This window comes from Palaemon carinicauda, chromosome 20 (genome assembly GCF_036898095.1).
Source record: "Palaemon carinicauda isolate YSFRI2023 chromosome 20, ASM3689809v2, whole genome shotgun sequence".
Lineage (NCBI taxonomy): Eukaryota > Metazoa > Arthropoda > Malacostraca > Decapoda > Palaemonidae > Palaemon > Palaemon carinicauda.
In genome coordinates, this window is record NC_090744.1 from 26698341 (window position 1) to 26717515 (window position 19175).

The 19175-nt window shown below is 42.0% G+C and overlaps 3 protein-coding genes across 4 annotated transcripts in view; 2 read left to right on the top strand and 1 right to left on the bottom strand.

The window, feature by feature from the left end:
* Positions 1-5211, bottom strand: part of LOC137660233 (monomeric sarcosine oxidase-like) — a 26849-nt gene extending 21638 nt beyond the window's left edge. Inside the window, exons 1-2 of the mRNA XM_068394962.1 lie at positions 5110-5211; positions 2722-2881 (exon numbers count right to left, since the gene is read on the bottom strand). Of these exons, the coding sequence (XP_068251063.1) occupies positions 2722-2844 (123 nt within the window). The 5' untranslated portion in view covers positions 2845-2881; positions 5110-5211. The remainder of the gene's footprint in view (positions 1-2721; positions 2882-5109) is intronic.
* LOC137660228 (AP-3 complex subunit mu-1-like) overlaps positions 1-19175 on the top strand; it is a 154398-nt gene that overhangs the window by 107824 nt on the left and 27399 nt on the right. The gene's annotated exons all lie outside the window — the stretch shown is intronic.
* Positions 5515-19175, top strand: part of LOC137660229 (AP-3 complex subunit mu-1-like) — a 41060-nt gene continuing 27399 nt past the window's right edge. Inside the window, exons 1-2 of one of the 2 annotated variants that reach the window (XM_068394958.1) lie at positions 5515-5587; positions 16033-16166. In XM_068394958.1, the coding sequence (XP_068251059.1) occupies positions 16132-16166 (35 nt within the window). In that variant the 5' untranslated portion in view covers positions 5515-5587; positions 16033-16131. Of the gene's footprint in view, positions 5700-16032; positions 16167-19175 lie in introns of both variants that reach the window. The other variant, XM_068394959.1, reaches the window with a different exon arrangement.

The following is a 19175-nucleotide window of genomic DNA, read 5'->3' on the forward strand; positions in this document are numbered from 1 at the left end:
TACCTCGGTCTTCGACTGTCTTGGGTTAGAGTTCTCTTGCTTGAGGGTACACTCGGGCACTCTATTCTATCTCATTTCTCTTCCTCTTGTTTTGTTAAAGTTTTTATAGTTTCAATAGGACATATTTATTTTAACGTTACTGTTCTTAAAATATTTAATTTTTCCTTGATTCCTTTCCTCACTGGGCTATTTTCCCTGTTGCAGCCCCTGGGCTTATAGCAGCCTGCTTTTCCAACTAGGGCTGTACCTTATAATATTGTCTATCGTAAAGACGAACCGGTAAATGTTTATACGTGAAATTGAAAAGCTTTAATTGTGAAAATAGAGTAACAGTAAACACTAGTTTAAAACTGTAAAACACACAAACTTTGAATTAAGAGTTTACAAATAAGTCGTTATATTAATATTCATCGATTTATAGTAATTTAGAGGAAATTAACCGTTGAACGTTGACAAATCGCCTATAAGAAAGATTATTCGAGTACCATATGTGGATGAAATTATAGTGCGGGGTAGATGGAGATGGCTTGGGCATACTCTTCGCACACCCAACTTCAGAGATTAGTTCACCAAACTTTCAACTAGGGTTCACAAGACATTAGAAGAGTTGGAAGGCCCAGACCTACATGGCTGAGGACTACGAAACGTGACGTGGGAGATGATGAATGGAGAGGTATTGAATTAAAAGCTCAAGATAAAGACGACTGGCAAAATCTAACCGAGGCCCTTTGCGTCAATGGGTAACTGTCGATGGTCTTAGTGTTACAGAGACTTTTAATTAAAAACAGAATTTTCGTCGTAAATATGAATGAAACTTTATTTATAATTATGTATTGAAAATAATGCCTGCAACGGCGCTTCAAGCGGAGAGAATTACAGGAACAGATACAGAAAAAAAGGAAAATATATTTACCTCCGCCAACGAAGTTGGAAGGAGGTTGTTTTACCTGTTGTTTGTGTGTGTGTTTGTTTGTGAACAGCTTCCTGTCCACAATTTTAATCGTAGAATATTGAAATTTGCAGGGATTAACTGTTATGTAAAATGCTGGAAATAATTAAATTTTGGAAGGACAAGGTCAATGGTCAAGGTCAAGATCAAGCAAAATGTCCAATTAACGTAATTAGCCATAGGTTTGGACATCGTTATCATAAAGACTTCAAAACTTGGTTTACATTTGAGCATGAAAATCGACGCCAATTAATACATGCTCAGGTCAAAGGTCAAGGTCGAGCAAAAGGTCGAGAAATAAGCTGCTGCGGGGGAGATCTGCACTCTACTGAGTGCCCCTCTAGTTCCATCTGTAGTAGAGTGCTAGGTCACTGAAATCGGTAGCGGACAAGCAATTTAACGAGTAGTTTAGGCTTATAACTGGCATTCCATCGTTGATTATTAACTTCGTTGTATTGAAGCAACAACGACATGAAATGTTATATATGTGGCGTAATTGGAAAGAAAGATGCTTAAAATATTATTATAACTCTAGCACCGATATTGTGGGAAATATTAAAAGACTTGTATAAATGGATACTAAAATTGTCAATGTCCATTGATGCGTGATTCTCTAAATACCTAACAACGTATACAGCAAACAGATCTTGTAAGTCCTGTAGGGCACAGGATCCTCTTGTGTGATAGGATTAGAAAACAGCTCTTAACATAATGTGTTTTGAAAATTACATTGTGATCAAACTGGAATCATAAATATTAACTCTTGCGTCAACCGTAAATGCAAGGGTATAAATGACCATCCAACTAAAATAAAAGATTCTTGATAAGAAATGAGAAATTTTGTATTTTAGTTCTCCTCTTCTTCCTCCTCCTCCTCCTCCTCCTCATCATCATCATCATCATCATCATCATCATCATCATCTCCTACGCCTATTGACGCAAAAAGCCTTGGTTAGATTTCGCCAGTCGTCTCTATCTTGAGCTTTGAATTTTCGTTCTAATTTTGTTTTATTTTTGTGAACAGTATCTGTTGTAGGCTTGGCATTTATGTTTAGGATTAAGTACTTATATCAAGTGTTTATATTAATTGCCTTTGTAAGAATAAGAAAGCGTGGAATTGAGTAACTGTATTTAAGGTTTGATTCTAGCCAGCGTACACACCTCACACAACAATTTACATAGCGTCTAGAGACCTGGGTATGAGAGGAAAACACACAATATTTATACATATAAATCTAATCGTCATACATTTAGCTACAATCTAAAATATGCCCCAAAACCAAACCCCCCCCCAAAAAAAAAATTATATCTATCTATCTATCTATCTATCTATATATATATATATATATATATATATATATATATATATATATATATATATATATATAATAACATAACTGATATACGTTTGGCGGTTATCCAAAATATATAATATTGTACAATTAGAAAAAAAAATATTGTAAAAAAAATATTCTCTTATATAAATTTGATGTTTTTTAATGAGAGAGAGAGAGAGAGAGAGAGAGAGATAGAGAGAGAGAGAGAGAGAGAGAGAGAGAGAGAGAGAGAGAGAGAGAGAGAGAGATTATTAAAGTTCAATAGTGATATGATTCCCCTTTAAGTCTAATTTATCGTCCCAATAAATTTACTACAACATTTGTTGCACATGACTAACCGAAGTCTAATGTACGTCAGCCCTTAACCGTAATATCTTTAACCCCCTTAAAAATTACATTGTTAATTTAAAAAAATGTAATATATCAACACCTTACCTTCGGTTCTGGAGGGCCAATGAGGCATATAGATTTTCCACTGATCTGCGACGCATGATATGCCGCGGCCGATCCGAACATACCGGAACCAACTATGACCAGGTCATATACCACGGAGGCCATATTTACTGATCTTGAAATGGCGGCCTTTGAAGCACGGCTAGGGAAATAGAATGTTCTATGAGACGACGTAATTCCTGTGTTAATATGTTAATTTCAAATGATAAAATGAGAAGGGCTTTCAAACTTTTCTAACAAATAGAACCAATCATTAGCACGGTCATCAAGTGTGCTTAGAAATAATGAACGGGGAATTATCTAACGATGGATAGCCATCGGCACTTATTTTAGTAACCGCATCTACATTTCTCTAGATATAACTCTTTCATTGAGTGATGTTGGTCAAGATATTTAGTCTCACTTAAAACTGGAATTTTGTTCATAAGGAACATTTATAAACCTCAAGATTTAACTCTTGTTAAGATTTGTGTAAACTACATAAATGTGAACAAGTTGTGGATGGCGTCTGTAGAGGAGGTACCTAACGACAACGTACTGTACTTTCTGCACAATTTGTGGGAGTGAACGATGAGGAACCTGAAAGTTCTAACCCTATATATTTATAGTCACCATCGGTCAGTTTTTAGATGGGCAAAAAAGACACAGCTACTATCAAATAAGTTCAATTTATACGCATCCATTTAAAATTATTTCAAACCTATTAAAACTATAAGTGATAAATTCATCGGAAATATCTTCATAACTGACTTACATCAAACAAGCGCACAACATTAAAGTGATAAACGAATTATAATGGCCAAGAAACTACTACTTTGCTAAAACAAAAACAACAGTTTAAAGAAAGAGAAACTACCGTAGTCATGTGTAGGTGAAAACTCCCACCTTCGACAAGACAAACGGAAACGGATCACACATGTTGAGAACGCAGGTTCATGAAGGGTGTTGAATTTTACTGATTTGCTTTGACAGAATCGAGGTTTCAATCAGCTAAATTCGTTTTTAGAGGATTCAAGGCAACATTACAATGGGCGTTCCGAACATCCTAGTATACGTTAGTTGTTATTGTTGGGGTTTGTTATAGAGGCAATGAAAATGGGGTAGGTGAGACACATTAAACTTTCTTAAAATCTGTGTGTAGTATACATAGTATACAGTAAGAGATGATGCGCCACATGCGGTAGCCATCACATAACCATTTTTCTGCTCATGTATAAAGGTCGCTCATGAATGGCAGAGGCAAGGGAGTGACATTGCCCTAGCAATCAGGACAATGCCCTAGAGACTGACCATATATTTATTATATGATAAGCGCCCAAGCCTCCTCTCCACCCAAGCTAGGACCAGGAAGGGCCAGGCAGTGGCTGCTGATGACTCAGCAGATAGACCTATAGGCTCCCCCAAACCCCCCCAACCTTAGCTCACAAGGATGGTAAGGTTGCAGACACTAATGGCACTAACGAGTCTGAGCGGGACTCGAACCCCCGACTGGGAAACACCATGCAGAGACGTTACCAATCAGGCCACAACAACCTGTAAATTCATGAGTTCATTTCTGTTCCGCATCTGACGGATATAGTCTGTCCAATGCATTAGCCAATGTATATTTTGCACACTTGATAATGTTGACTTATAAATATAGTCATGCTGACAATTATCAAATCCGATTCAAAATAGGATTAAATAAAAAAAAATAAATAAAATGCAGATCCTGTCGTCACGAACAAATAAAATTCCTACAGGGTAGGGCATTGAGTCTTATTGCAACAAACTTACAGATACACAACCGTAACATAGTATTATCCTCAAATCATTTCCAGATTAGATAAGCATAGCTTCCAAGGGTTGCTCCTAATCTTTCCTCTTAGATTATGCGATATAATAATATACAGTATGTTACGGAGGTATGGGCCTACTGCTATTTCTACCACAATAAACAAGTCTATCTGAGTCTAAGGCTTCACCCGATTTTCATCAAACCCTTATGTAACAAGGCTACGTTAAGTAGACATAATATACCATCACCTAACCTACCCCAGGACTGGGTTAACCAGCACCACTTACATTTATACTTTACTCTAGTAGTTTCGCCATCTTTGGACCAACACAAAACTTCTTTCTAACTAGCAAGAATGGCCTATGATATTATAAATGATTTCATACAACAACAAGAGTATAGAGACGATATAAAATACTATGAGTAGCACTCATTACTAAATCATTTATAGCAAAATCGACTACGAAACATTCCCAAATAGCACTAGCCTCTGTGATACAATACAGTTTCTTCAATAGTTGTTTCATATCCAATGCACCAAATGTAATTATTAAGATAACAAATATATAAACAATTCCATCTCATATACTCACCTTGTTATGAAGAATTTGAGGCCACACTCAAACTATACAAGTAAAAACTAAAATGCAATGCTAAAACATTTCACAAGTTATTGTTTAAACATTTCCACACCATAGTAAGTGTTTAAATATTCTACCATGCAGAAAAGCATGATTTTGGAAATAAATGTTGGAAAAAAAAATAAAATAATGATGCTATTAAAAAGAAAATAATTAAACCTGTGTTTTATGCTTAGGATAATACAACAGAAAGTAAAAGAAATATCCAAAGTAAAATGAAATAAAAACATTATATCATGCAGAAAAGCATGATTTTGGAAATAAATGTTGGAAAATTTTCTAAAATAATGATGATATAAAAGATAAAATAATTATATCCATGTTTTATGATTAGGAGAATACAACAGAGAATAAAATAAACATCCAAAGTAACAACACGAACTTCTGAATTAAGGGATTCTGAGGGTGTCGCCAACGCCGGGAATTTAAGGTATATTTTGACAGCTGCTTTGTTGTCAATTCAATTTGTGTTTTTGTGAAAAAGTACAGCAAGCAAATAGTATTTTCGGTGATGAAATAACCTTTGATATCATAATACTCAAGTATGAGTGGTTATTATTCTTATTATGTCATAATTAATAGGTTTGGTGTTATGTACTTAGACGGTTGGGCTACGATTTCAACCATCTACTGTAGTTACTGAATTCTGTATTTCCCCTACTAGTAACTGTATTCCCCCACATTCATATTTAGGCTCTTAATTAAGCCTATCTTAGGATAAGCTTAACAGGGTAGTATATATTATCCCGAGTAAGGGACACAGCATCCCAGGTCTGTTTTAAGTAATTTTGATTTGAAAGCAGCATCCTAGGTTAGGTTAGGTTATTATCATTATTTGCTAAGCTACAACCATAGTTGGAAGAGCATGATGTTATAAGGCCAAGGGCTCCAGTGTGGAAAATAGCCCAATGAGGAAAAGAAAATAAGGAAACGGTGCATGAGCCTACCAACAAGCAAGAGAACTGTAATCCAAGATAAGTGTTGTTGTGGCCTGATTGGTAACGTCTCTGCCTGGTGTTTGCCAGTCGGGGGTTCGAGTCCCGCTCAGTCTCGTTAGTGCCATTAGTGTCTGCAACCTTACCATCCTTGTGAACCAAGGTTGGGGGATTTGGGGGAGCCCATAGGTCTTTTTGCTGAGTCATCAGCAGCCATTGCCTGGTCCTCGGTCCTCCCTGGTCCTAGCTTGGGTGGAGAGGGGGCTTGGGCACTGATCATATGATATATGGTCAGTCTCTAATGCATTTCCCTGCTTGATAAGGCAATGTCACTGCCCCTTGCCTCTGTAATTCATGAGCGGCCTTTGAACCTTTAATAGAAGACCGTGGGAAGCCTTTGTATAATGACGGACAGGAACACATGCATAGAACACCATCTAACCTAAACTTCCTCACCTGACCTAACCTACAAGCCATGTCCTTACCCACTTACTTAAGGGGGGGCTAAGTCCCCCTTGCATCTCTCCTTAGACCGCTGTATTCTTAGTGATAGGGTTGAAAATAGGTGGTATTGGGTATTGCCGTCATCAGTAAATATATGATACTTTAATTTCTAGCCAAATATATGAACCATATATTTTTGCTACTCACTATATTTTATGCATTTCTGACCATGATTATTGGGACAAACCATCCGTTCATGCGGTTTTGGACCCCTTATATAAAGACAATTATGGGGCACCCCAGTGGGAAACGGGTTTTTTTTGGGTAGGGAAATGTTATAAACGAGTGATTTGCAGCAATAATAATGTTCAGAAATGCAAAATAAGCACAAGATAACCAGTTGGAAAAATATATGGTTCATGTAAGTGGCTGAAAAAAGCCCAGAACGTGATTTTTTCAATATTAAACTTACCCGATAATCATGTAGCTGTCAACTCCGTTGCCCGACAGAATTCTATGGAGGGATACGCCAGCTATCACAATACTAGAAGGGGGTGTATTTACCAGCGCCACCTGTGGCCAGGTACTCAAGTACTTCTTGTTGACACCTCCTCAATTATTCCTCTGTCGTGCTTCCGGCAAGACGTTCTGGGATACGCTTATGTTCTTGGAGTATTTTCACGACTTTGGTGAAGTATTTCTCTTTGATTTCGGCTGTCGCTTTACTGGAAACTTCTATATTAGCTTAGTTAGCTTTTGGAATTAATTTGATTAATTATGGTGACGAGAGAGTATGAACTCTCGTTCACCTTTCAATGGCCGACCCTTCCCTTAGACGGAAGTGTTGGTGTCTAAGAGAGTATAGACTCTCTTTCTTAATTTTGCTTAACAAAAGTTATAGATTTATTTATATCTCTCCGCCTCTTATAGGCCTCTTCGATTAACTTCCTTTTATTATAAACTCATTAAAATTAATTTTTATATTTGTTTATATTCGACCTTCCTAATAGTAGGCGGTCTTTTACCGAAGTTAATAAACTTTGAGCCCGTCATTTCGGTTTTACCTGTTAACATATTATGCTATTTCCGCCACAGAGTTTGAAAGATTTTCTTTGACAGTCTCGTACTGTTTTCAAAGTTGAACTAACGTTTTGTTTTGTCTCTGCAGTTGTTGACGTTCAGAACGTTCAACTTGCACTCTATCGTTACGATAGAGAAAGAATGTTCACGGTTTCACGTTGCAGTAAGAGTAACCGTGTCTAGCGTTTTGTTCATTCTTTCTTAACTTAATGGTTTTGATCCTAATAAAGGAACTTTTCAGTTTTTTCCTTTAACAATAATATGTTTTAACGATATATATGATTGGGCTCTTCTCTCAGGTTCTAAGTCTAGAGAGAGAGAGAGAGAGAGAGAGATAGAGACGGAGGGAGAAAGAGGATAAACGTTTCATTCAAGCCTGCCAGGCGTACGAGTAACGTCGTTATCGTTTTTTGCTCTTCTCCCTAGTCTCTTTAGGGGAAGAAACTAAACGTTTCTAAAGTGATCTAGTGTTTAGTCTCTTTCCAACCACTGAATTATCTTTCATTAGATTTTTCTGTTACATTGTAATTCTGTTTTCGCAATTACTAACTTTGAGAAAGGATAGAATTGCGTATTTCAGGTACAAACCACTTAAAGTTTCGAGTTCAGTGAAATAAGTGCAAACAGAAATCAAAGTGATAAGTGATTAGTGCGTGAGGGTACTTTTGTGCGCGCCAGTCGTCCTCCCAGTCCGGGACCTCTTGCAAGCTCCCAAGCCCAGGGGAGAAGCAATGTCGAAGGGCATAAGGGTTCAGCAGGCCTTGATCGGCGCACAGAAGTATTCTCGGTGGTTGTGGGCGTGTCTTACCGAGACCGTCACTCCCACCCGCAGACGATTGAGCCCTTATTTTGCTCGTCTGCAGAAGAGATTAGGGGAGAAAATAAAGGCAGAGTAACGCTGGTCTCAGGTCTCAAGACCTCTTAAACGTTAAGTCCAGACCTATGCCAGACGTACGAAGTTTAAGTTCACAACCCGAATGCAGTCATTGGGTTAGCTCTGACTCTCCTCAGTCATCAGTTGATTACACTCCGCCTAAGAGGAGTAAGGTTCTGCCACAACAGATCTCTGCTGTTAAGGCTTTACCTCAGCAGAACTTAGTGTCTGCCGACCCCAAGTTAACTCTACTGCAGTCCATACAGTCACAACTTTCGGTCTTGATGCGTGAGTGTCGGGCTGAGAGTGTTGCGCCTCCGCCTCCGCCTACACTCCCCCCCCCCCGCCTATGATCGCTCCGCCTGATCACAGTACCACCTGCCAGGCGTACGATGTTGTGAACTCTACTACAGTCCATGCAAGCACAGCTTTCGGACTTGATGCGTGAGTGTCGGGCTGAGAGTGTTGCTCCTCCGCCTCCGCCTACACTCCCTCCACCTACACTCGCTCCGCCTGATCACAGTACCATCTGCCAGGCGTACGATGTTGTGGACTCTACTACAGTCCATGCAAGCACAGCTTTCGGACTTAATGCGTGAGTGTCGGGCTGAGAGTGTTGCTCCTCCGCCTCCGCCTACACTCCCTCCTCCTACACTCGCTCCGCCTGATCGCAGTACCACCTGCCAGCAGTTCCACCTGCCAGGCGTACGATGTTGAGCCACGTGCTGAGTTTGCTGTTCCCTGTGGTGTTCAGCCTCCGCCTTCCTTAAGGCAACCTTTACATTGGGATCAGGAGGATTATACCTCTCTTCCTCCGCCTCCACTTGCTGCTCCACCAGTGATGCAACACTCGGTTGAGGTACAACAACCTCTCCCGTCCATGAGTCAGTCTCCTCAGCTCTCGCTGCAGCGAGCTCAACCCTCCACAAGGCAAGCACCACAACACCTTAGCCTTGCGCCTCAGGAGCCTCAGCTTGCGAGACATTTACCTTGTTCTGCGCAGCCTCTTCCTCATCGCGCTCCGCTCACACCACAGGAACTGGAACTTGCTACTCCGCTTCCGCCAACCGCTCAGCAAGCGCAACCCTTGGGTTCAACCACTCATGCTAGGAGTCAGCCTCCTCCACCCATGGCCTTCCTTCTGCTTGTCTTTTATTCAGCCTTTGCAGACTGAGCCTCAGGTGTTCCCTCATCGGAGTCTTGAAGAGGAAACCACAACTATTGTTGTTCCAGCTCGTTCTGACTCTGCTGTTCAGCATACCTTACCATTTTCATACCATGGTTTAAACCCCATGCAAGCATGCATAAAGCACTCTAGCACTGGTCATGGAATTTCTGAGAAATGTTAAACGCCATGCACACGCTCTGCTTTCCTTACAGCAGGCTCTGCTTACAGCAGGCTCTGCTTACTACATGCTCAGCATACAGCATGCTCTGCATTCAGCATGCTCTGCATACAACATGCTCTGCATTCAGCATGCTCTGCATTCAGCATGCTCTGCATACAACTTGCTCTACATACAGCATGCTCTGCATACAGCATACTCTGCATACATCATGCTCTGCATACCTTACCGCATGCTTCTCAACACATCTTGGGTTGTTGCCAACTCACTAGACTGTCAAGCAGTTTCATAACGTTGCCTTCTAGTCTGCTGCTTTTGCACCAGTGAACCCTCACTCAGAGAACTTAGCTTTTCTAGGATAAGGTCCCTGTAGATGAGAAAGTTCTTTTCTCCCTCCTTCTGATATTCCCTTGAGGACTCTGTCATTTGGAGGGAGCCTTTAGCTGCATAACCTCTTATGGACTTTTATTTAAGCATAACATGCTTACAGGGAAGGTAATGGTTCCACTTCAGCCGCTAATCCCGTCTGTTACCACACCTGCTCCCATAGACCTTGAGCTGTGTTGCATGACATGCAGTCCAAGCTTAGTCCTTGTTAGAGAATTTTTTGTTTACGGAGTCAATGTGTCACGGGGAAGACGTTCAACAACCAACAGAAGGGACTTGTTGTGACGCAGTGAGGCAACCTCAGCAACCCGTTAAGGAGTTGTCTGTACGACCCAGACAGTCTAGACAGATTCGGGTTGTCACTGTTCTTCCTCGCTTGCCCATGATTGACAGTTTACAGACTGTGCAGCAGTATCATGATCTTGTGTCCGGCTCCGTCAGACGACTGGCTTTTAAGAGCTCCCACAAGTCGTCGCTGTCTGGAGATTTTCAAATGGACTATGGATCTGACCAAGGAACTGGGCCTCCTGGTCAATTTTGAGGAGTCTCAGCTCGTTCCATCCCAGACCATTGTCTCCTTGGGTATGGATCTTCAGAGTCGAGCTTTTCGGACTTGTCCGTCGGCCCCAAGGATCTTCCAAGCCCTAGAATGCATCCAGAGCATGCTGAGAAGGAACCGATGCTTAGTCAGGCAGTGGATGAGTCTAACAGGGACACTTTCATCGCTGGCCCTGTTCATCGAGTTAGGGAGACTCCACCTCCGCCCCCTTCAGTATCATCTAGCTGCTCACTGGATAAAGGACATGACGCTAGAGACGGGCTCAGTTCCTGTTTCCGAAGAGATGAGGTCTACTCTAACGTGGTGGAAGAACAGCATTCTTCTCAAGGAAGGTCTACCATTGGCTGTTCAGACCCCCGACCACCGTCTCTTCTCGGACGCATCGGACACGGGCTGGGGTGCGACACTGGACGGACAGGAATGCTCGGGAACATGGAATCAGGAGCAAAGGACACTTCACATCTATTGCAAGGAGTTGTTGGCAGTTCATCTGGCCTTGATAAACTTCAAGTCCCTCCAGCTTAACAAGGTGGTGGAGGTGAACTCCGACTACACCACAGCCTTGGCTTACATCTCCAAGCAGGGAGGGACTCATTCGAGGAAGTTGTTCGAGATCGCAAGGGACCTCCTCATTTGGTCAAAAGATCGAAAGCTCACGCTGGTAACGAGGCTCATTCAGGGCGATATGAATGTCATGGCAGATCGCCTCAGCCGGAAGGGTCAGGTCTTCCCCACAGAGTGGACCCTTCACAAGAATGTTTGCAGCAGACTTTGGGCCCTGTGGGGTCAGCCAACCATAGATCTATTCGCTACCTCGATGACCAAGAGGCTCCTCTTGTATTGTTCTCCGATTCCAGACCCAGCAGCAGTTCGCGTAGATGCCTTTCTGCTGGATTGGTCCCATCTCGACCTGTATGCATTCCCGCCGTTCAAGTTTGTCAACAAGGTACTTCAGAAGTTCGCCTCTCACAAAGGGACACGGCTGACGTTGGTTGCTCCCCTCTGGCCCGCGAGAGAATGGTTCACCGAGGTACTGCAATGGCTGGTCGACGTTCCCAGGACTCTTCCTCCTAGAGTGGACCTTCTGCGTCAACCTCACGTAAAGAAGGTACACCCAAACCTCCACGCTCTTCGTCTGACTGCCTTCAGCCTATCGAAAGACTCTCAAGAGCTAGAGGCTTTTCGAAGGAGGCAGCCAGAGCGATTGCCAGAGCAAGGACGACATCCACTCTCAGAGTCTATCAGTCTTTATGGGAAGCCTTCCGAAGCTGGTGCAAGGCCAATGCAGTTTCCTCAACCAGTACCACTGTAACCCAGATTGCTGACTTCCTGTTACATCTAAGGAACGTAAGATCCCTATCAGCTCCTACGATCAAGGGTTACAGAAGTATGTTGGCAGCGGTTTTCCGCCACAGAGGCTTGGATCTTTCCTCCAACAAAGATCTACAGGACCTCCTTAGGTCTTTTGAGACCTCAAAGGAACGTCGGTTGTCCACTCCAGGCTGGAATCTAGACGTGGTCCTAAGGTTCCTAATGTCATCAGGATTTCAACCGCTCCAATCAGCCTCTTTTAAGGACCTCACATTAAAAACTCTTTTCCTCGTGTGCTTAGCAACAGGTAAAAGAGTAAGTGAGATCCACGCCTTCAGCAGGAACATAGGTTTCACATCTGAAACGGCTACATGTTCCTTGCAGCTCGGTTTTTTGGCTAAAAACGAGCTTCCTTCCCGTCCTTGGCCTAAGTCGTTCGAGATCCCAAGCCTGTCCAACATGGTGGGGAACGAACTGGAGAGAGTACTTTGCCCAGTTAGAGCTCTTAAGTACTATCTAAGAAGGTCAAAACCATTACGAGGACAATCAGAAGCCTTATGGTGTGCTATCAAGAAGCCTTCTCTACCAATGTCTAAGAACTCAGTTTCTTACTACATCAGGCTTCTGATTAGAGAAGCAAATTCTCATCTGAAGGAAGAAGACCTTGCTTTGCTGAAGGTAAGGACACATGAAGTGAGAGCTGTGGCTACTTCAGTGGCCTTCAAACAGAACCGTTCTCTGCAGAGTGTTATGGATGCAACCTATTGGAGAAGCAAGTCAGTGTTCGCATCATGCTATCTCAAAGATGTCCAGTCTCTTTACGAGTACTGCTACACCCTGGGTCCATTCGTAGCAACGAATGCAGTAGTAGGCGAGGGCTCAGCCACTACATTCCCATAATCCCATAACTTTTTAACCTTTCTCTTGAATACTTTTTATGGGTTGTACGGTCGGCTAAGAAGCCTTCCACATCCTTGTTGATTTGGCGGGTGGTCAATTCTTTCTTGAGAAGTGCCAAGGTTAAAGGTTGTGATGAGGTCCTTTAGTATGGGTTGCAGCCCTGTATACTTTAGCACCTTTGAGTTGATTCAGCCTCCCAAGAGGAACGCTGCGCTCAGTAAGGAAGACGATCTTATTAAAGGCAGAGTAACGGTTCAAGTCGACTTCCTTACCAGGTACTTATTATTTCATTGTTATTGTGGATAACTGATTATATGAAATACGGGATACTTAGCTATCCTTTAGTCTTGTACACTGGTTTTTCACCCACCCCCCTGGGTGTGAATCAGCTACATGATTATCGGGTAAGTTTAATATTGAAAAATGTTATTTTTATTAATAAAATAAATTTTTGAATATACTTACCCGATAATCATGATTTAATCGACCCTCCCTTCCTCCCCATAGAGAACCAGTGGACCGAGGAATAATTGAGGAGGTGTCAACAAGAAGTACTTGAGTACCTGGCCACAGGTGGCGCTGGTAAATACACCCCCTTCTAGTATTGTGATAGCTGGCGTATCCCTCCATAGAATTCTGTCGGGCAACGGAGTTGACAGCTACATGATTATCGGGTAAGTATATTCAAAAATTTATTTTATTAATAAAAATAACATATTTATCACTTTGAGCTTTGTAAAAGGGTACAGAACCTAACAAACTCACCTAACCTAACCTAGTAGTTCCCAGGTCACAACCCTTAGGCCCCCGGACCTCCCTTCCCAGGTCACAAACTGAAAGTAAATCACAAATAAATCCTTACATTGTGAAAAAGTAAATCACAAATAATTCATTACCTTATGATTGACACCAAAGGCTCTTAATTTTTTTTTTCCCTTGGCAATCTTTATAGAAGCTTTACAGTAGAAATGTGCTGGTCTTCTCGAAAATTTAAGTCAGAATCGGACGTTTGAGGCATTTCGCAGTTATTTTTTAATTTCACATGAGTAACAATAGCTTCACACTGAACGGAGAGCATTTCCATCATAATCAATTGCCAAGATAAATGAAATTACACTAAATTTCGAAATAGATTGGTGTACTTCCCTGAAGATCCCTCTTGGAGATTTCTTTATGTGATGGTGGTTAAGTTGAAACTGAAGGGGAAGGTGGAAAAAAAATGGCTGTTGTAGAAGAACATCCAGGGAGTTATGAAGAAGTACTTGTAAGCTGTTAATTGGTTTAAAAATACCACCTGACAAATAAGTCATTGTAAATGCACAGAAAGCTCCCCAAACCGATGGGAAACAACGCATGCGCAATAAGTACCCTTCAGTCTCTCAGATGTAAACAATGGACTTAGAGTGAAAAACATACTTCACATTTTAATAGTTATTACGCCCCAGGCCATATTAAACATATAGAGAAAAATACCAAACTAGCCAGCACTCGTCAGTTTCTTAAGGCAAATTCCAGTTTTGCTAGTAGTTAAAGTATCATATATTTACCGTTGAATATTTACCAGTAGAACTAGTATGTTTATGAGGGACAGACACTAATTAGTTTGAGGTTGACATTGTTGGTATAAATTACCTGTTGCCCATTTAGAGATAGTGTACTACATTGTTCAATGAGTAAGAACATGTTCCCTAAGGTTGGGTCTGAGAGATGTGAAGTTTTGATGTTTGCTAGTGATGGTGTATGAGCAAATATTTACTAACAAATTTATTTTCATATACTTGACTGAAATAGTATAAAACAAAAATGTTCTGGTTTACTATATCTTTGTACAGTCTATTACAATAGCTTTACTTCATTAATTCTGCTTCCTCATGTACTTTATAGTTTTAGATATTGGTCGAGTGAAATGAAAACTTTTGATGGTGTACGAAATGTTTCTGTATTTATCAATTATGTATTCTAAGCGGAGTAAACTTTTTCAAGTGTTGAGCTCAATGTGTTCTTCGTAAAGACAAAATTTCCATTGAAGAATGGCTTTGGGATATTTTCTTCTATTAGCAAATCATAACATATTATACTTATGCATAGTTTTCAACTTAGCTTGGATATTGTGCAACCGGTGTGTCCTCAAATATCATGAGACCCAATGTCTTTTTTTTATTTCAAGAAAATTAAACCCTGTACGCTTATGTGAAAACTTTTATCAAGGACTGTGGTTTGTCTTGTTGTCAAATATTTACATGTGATAGACAGTCCATTATAGTTGCAACTTGGTGTCATGTGACAAGCCACCTGTGGTAGGTTAGGTGAAATAGTACTCTGTGATATGTTAAGGAAATGTCGCTGCAGTTCATAAAATTGCAACCATGTAATTATCAGTCAAGAACAATTATAACCAAAAATTATAAGGCTCAGTTTCTTTTTTCATCATGTGGGATTCTCCGTACAGTAATCATAAAATCTCCGCTCAATCTTCCATTGTCGCCAACTGTATCAGATGCATAATCTTGGTATCTTTTTTTTTTTCAAGTAAATTTGATTTATATCCTTATTTATTGAAATTTAAAAATTTCTTAGACTGGGTGGTCAACTAACTTTAACCTAAAACTATACAGTGACTGGAATCACTATTAAAGTTGTTCAAAATGTGGAAATACAGTAGATTACCCTTAATTTTATGTTGTTGCCTATCCCCTTTATATTCTGTAAATTTGTTCATTTATTTCTTGGTAAGATAGAAATATATAAGGCTGCCGAGCAAATCCTAATATTCAAAGTATTTTTTCATAAAAAGTGAGGCAACATAATGGTGAAAAGAATGATATATATAATGATATTGATACATCAGTGAAGAAATTATGGGAAAAGCAGCCAGCATTAAAGGAAAAATCTTTTGTATATCCCATAAAATCAAGTTGGTTACAAAGTAATATATAGTAGTGCTAGACTGGTATATTACTGTCATCATTTCAAAGATTATATGAAGTACTCCATTTATAATTTTATTTACTACTAATCTTTTTTTCAATTTGTTTGCAGACACTTAAATCTTGAATGAGGAAAATAACTGAAGATCAAAATTCTTAGTGAAAATCACTGCCGACGTTTTATGACGTTTGTCTGCGTAAATCTTGGATCATGATTCACAGCCTCTTCATTATCAATTCCTCTGGGTAAGAAATTGTTTTTATTTAACAATTTTTATAGTTGTTTTGGTGGTATAATTTTGAGAGAAAACTTTTTCTTATTAAAATTATTGAGGGTTATCTGCTTATTTATTTTTCAATATTTAACTTAGCCGGTGATTATAATAGCTGCAACTCTGTTGCTCGACAGAAAACTCTAAGGTAAAACTCGCCAGCGATCGCTACACAGGTTGCGGGTGTGCCCAACAGCGCCATCTGTCGTCCAGATACCCAGTACTCAATGTAAACAAAGACTCAATTTTCTCTCTGTCGTGCTAACGACAAGACGTACTTACTCGCTGTTGCTAAACTGGAGTTTTTTCACAACTATTTGGTGAAGTACATTATTCTAGTTTTGAGCTTTCGCTGTGCAAGGTTTCTCTTCACAAATCCTTGAACTCTTTTTGATAACGGATTCTTTGTTGATGACTTTTTGATAGTTTTTTTGAATTCCCCTTTGACCAATTCAAAATGGCTGACCCTTCACAAGTCCCAAAATTTAGGAAGTGCAATGCTAGGGACTGTTCAAGGCGTCTTCCGAAGGCTTCTATCGACCCTCACACTGTTTGTTCCAATTGTCGGGATAAAACCTGTCAATTGGAAGATCGGTGTGAGGAGTGCGTTGGGCTTTCGGAATTCGATTTTATCGAATTCCAAAAGTATACACGTAGGCTAGAGAGAGATAGAGTTAGGAGAAGTTCCTCTCGTTCTATCGATATTTCCTCTCCTCATGCCCCACAACCTATTCCTTCCCCTGTAGTGGTTGCTCCTAATCCCCCTCCTGGCACTCAGGAACCTTCGATGGCTGATATGATGCGTGCCATCCAAGCTCTGGGTGAGAGAGTTGAGTCCCTTGCTAGTGACCGTAATCAACTTATGGCGGATGTGAAGGAGCTGAAGTGCAAAAGTGCAGTGGGAAGTGTTAAAGTGAGTGATAGTGTTGTGGATAGTGTTGCGCTTGAGGGTTCGTCTGTTCGTGCCTGTCGTCCTCCTAGTCCGGGACCTCTTGCAAGCTCCCAAGTCCAGGGGAGAAGCAATGTCGTACGACAAATGGGTTCGAGAGGCTTTAATCAGCGAACAGACGTTCCCTCCGTGGTATCGGGCGTATCTACCCAAGATCGCCCCTGCCTAACTAAGACGAGAGAGCCCATATATACCTCGTCTTCGGAAGGTGTTTCTCGCAAGAAACCCTGGACCAAGGTCTCACGACCGTTAAAGCGCAAGTCGGTCCCTTCCGCACAAGTCCAACGGCCCAGTTGTAGCCACTGGGTCAGTTCGGACTCGCTGCAGTCATCCGATGACTGCTCACCTCCTAAGAGAGGCAAAGCGGTACCGCTTCAGACAGTTACACCGTCTGTCGCCGCACCTGCTCCTGTAGACCCTAAGTGGTCTCTACTGCAAGACATGCAGTCTCAGCTAACGTCTCTTATGCAGGACTTTCGTGCGGAGAAGGTTGCTGCCGCACCAGCTAGTGCAGCTCCTTGCCTACAACCGCCCACACGATCGGTTGTGCGTCCGGTGGACGCTGAGGTAACCTTCTCACGCACACCAGTTGAGAGAGTTCCGCCACCCATGCGTTCCAGTGTGATCTGCCAGCCGCATGTTGACGTTCAGCGACGCACGGAGGTCTCCGTTGACGTTCGCGAGGTTCAACAACCGTCAGAGTTGTTTTGTTTTGACGCGGTGCGTCAACCTCCGCAACCCAGTGTGGTTGCCACTGCTCACCCACATCAGTCCAGACAGTCTGGAGTAGACGCTGTGCGTCCCCGCGCTGCTATGGTTGTTGCCAGCTCACAGACTGGGCAACAGTTCCATGACGTTGCGTCCGGCTCAGTCACGCATGCACCCGTGCGACCGGACTCAGCTTACCAGCCGTTACCCACTCCGTTGCCGTTCCCTCATCAGTTATCGGATGAGGGACTTTCTGATGATGATGTTGCTGCACACGTAGATGAACCGCATTCAGAATTGGACGAGCCTAAGTCTACGCAACCCTCTTTGGACTTTAGGAAAGTTTTGGCCCTGTTCAAAGAGATGTTTCCGGACCAGTTTGTTTCTGTGGCTCCGCGTTCTCCTCCGTCAGAGTTTGTGTTAGGCATGCCGTCAACCACTCCTGCCTTTACTAGACTCGTCCTCGCACGCTCGTCCAAGAGAGCTTTGCGTGTGATAGGAGAATGGCTGCATTCCAAGAAGACTTTAGGGAAGACAGCTTTTACGTTTCCCCCTGCTAGACTCTCTTCTAGATCGAGCGTCTGGTATGCCATGGGAGAAGTTCTCGGCTTGGGAGTTCCTGCCTCTGCCCAGGGCGACTTCTCAAGCCTAGTAGACTCTCCCCGCCGCCTTGCCATGAGACGCTCAAAGATATGTTGGTCATCTTCGGACCTGGACCACCTTTTGAAAGGTATCTTTAGAGCCTTCGAAGTTTTTAACTTCTTAGACTGGTGTCTAGGAGCTCTAAGCAGAAAGATCTCTCCGACAGAGAAGGAGACTTCCTTGCTCATTATGTCCTGCATGGACAAGGCCGTACGTGATGGGTCTAATGAGCTTGCTGCATCATTTGTGTCCGGAGTCCTTAAGAAGCATGAAAACCTATGCTCATTCCTTTCAGCTGGAGTTACACCATGCCAGAGATCCGAACTTCTGTTTGCTCCGCTTTCCAAGTGCCTTTTTCCAGAAGACCTGATTAAGGAAATTGCCGCTTCTTTGATACAGAAGGATACTCACGATCTTGTTGCGTCCTCAGCTCGCAAAGCCACCCCTTTGCCTACCTTGTCAGCTAGACCAAGGATGGACACTCCAGCGTCCCATTTTATTCCGCCCTTTCGTGGCAGAGCCTCCAGCAGAGGAGGTGCTCGTGCCGAAGGGAAACGAGGAAAGAAGAAAGGAACCAAGTCCTTTAAGGGCAGAGTCTGACTGCCAGCTTCTTCAGACAGCAGTGGGAGCCAGACTCAAGAACTTCTGGCAGACCTGGGAAAAGAGAGGCGCAGATGCACAATC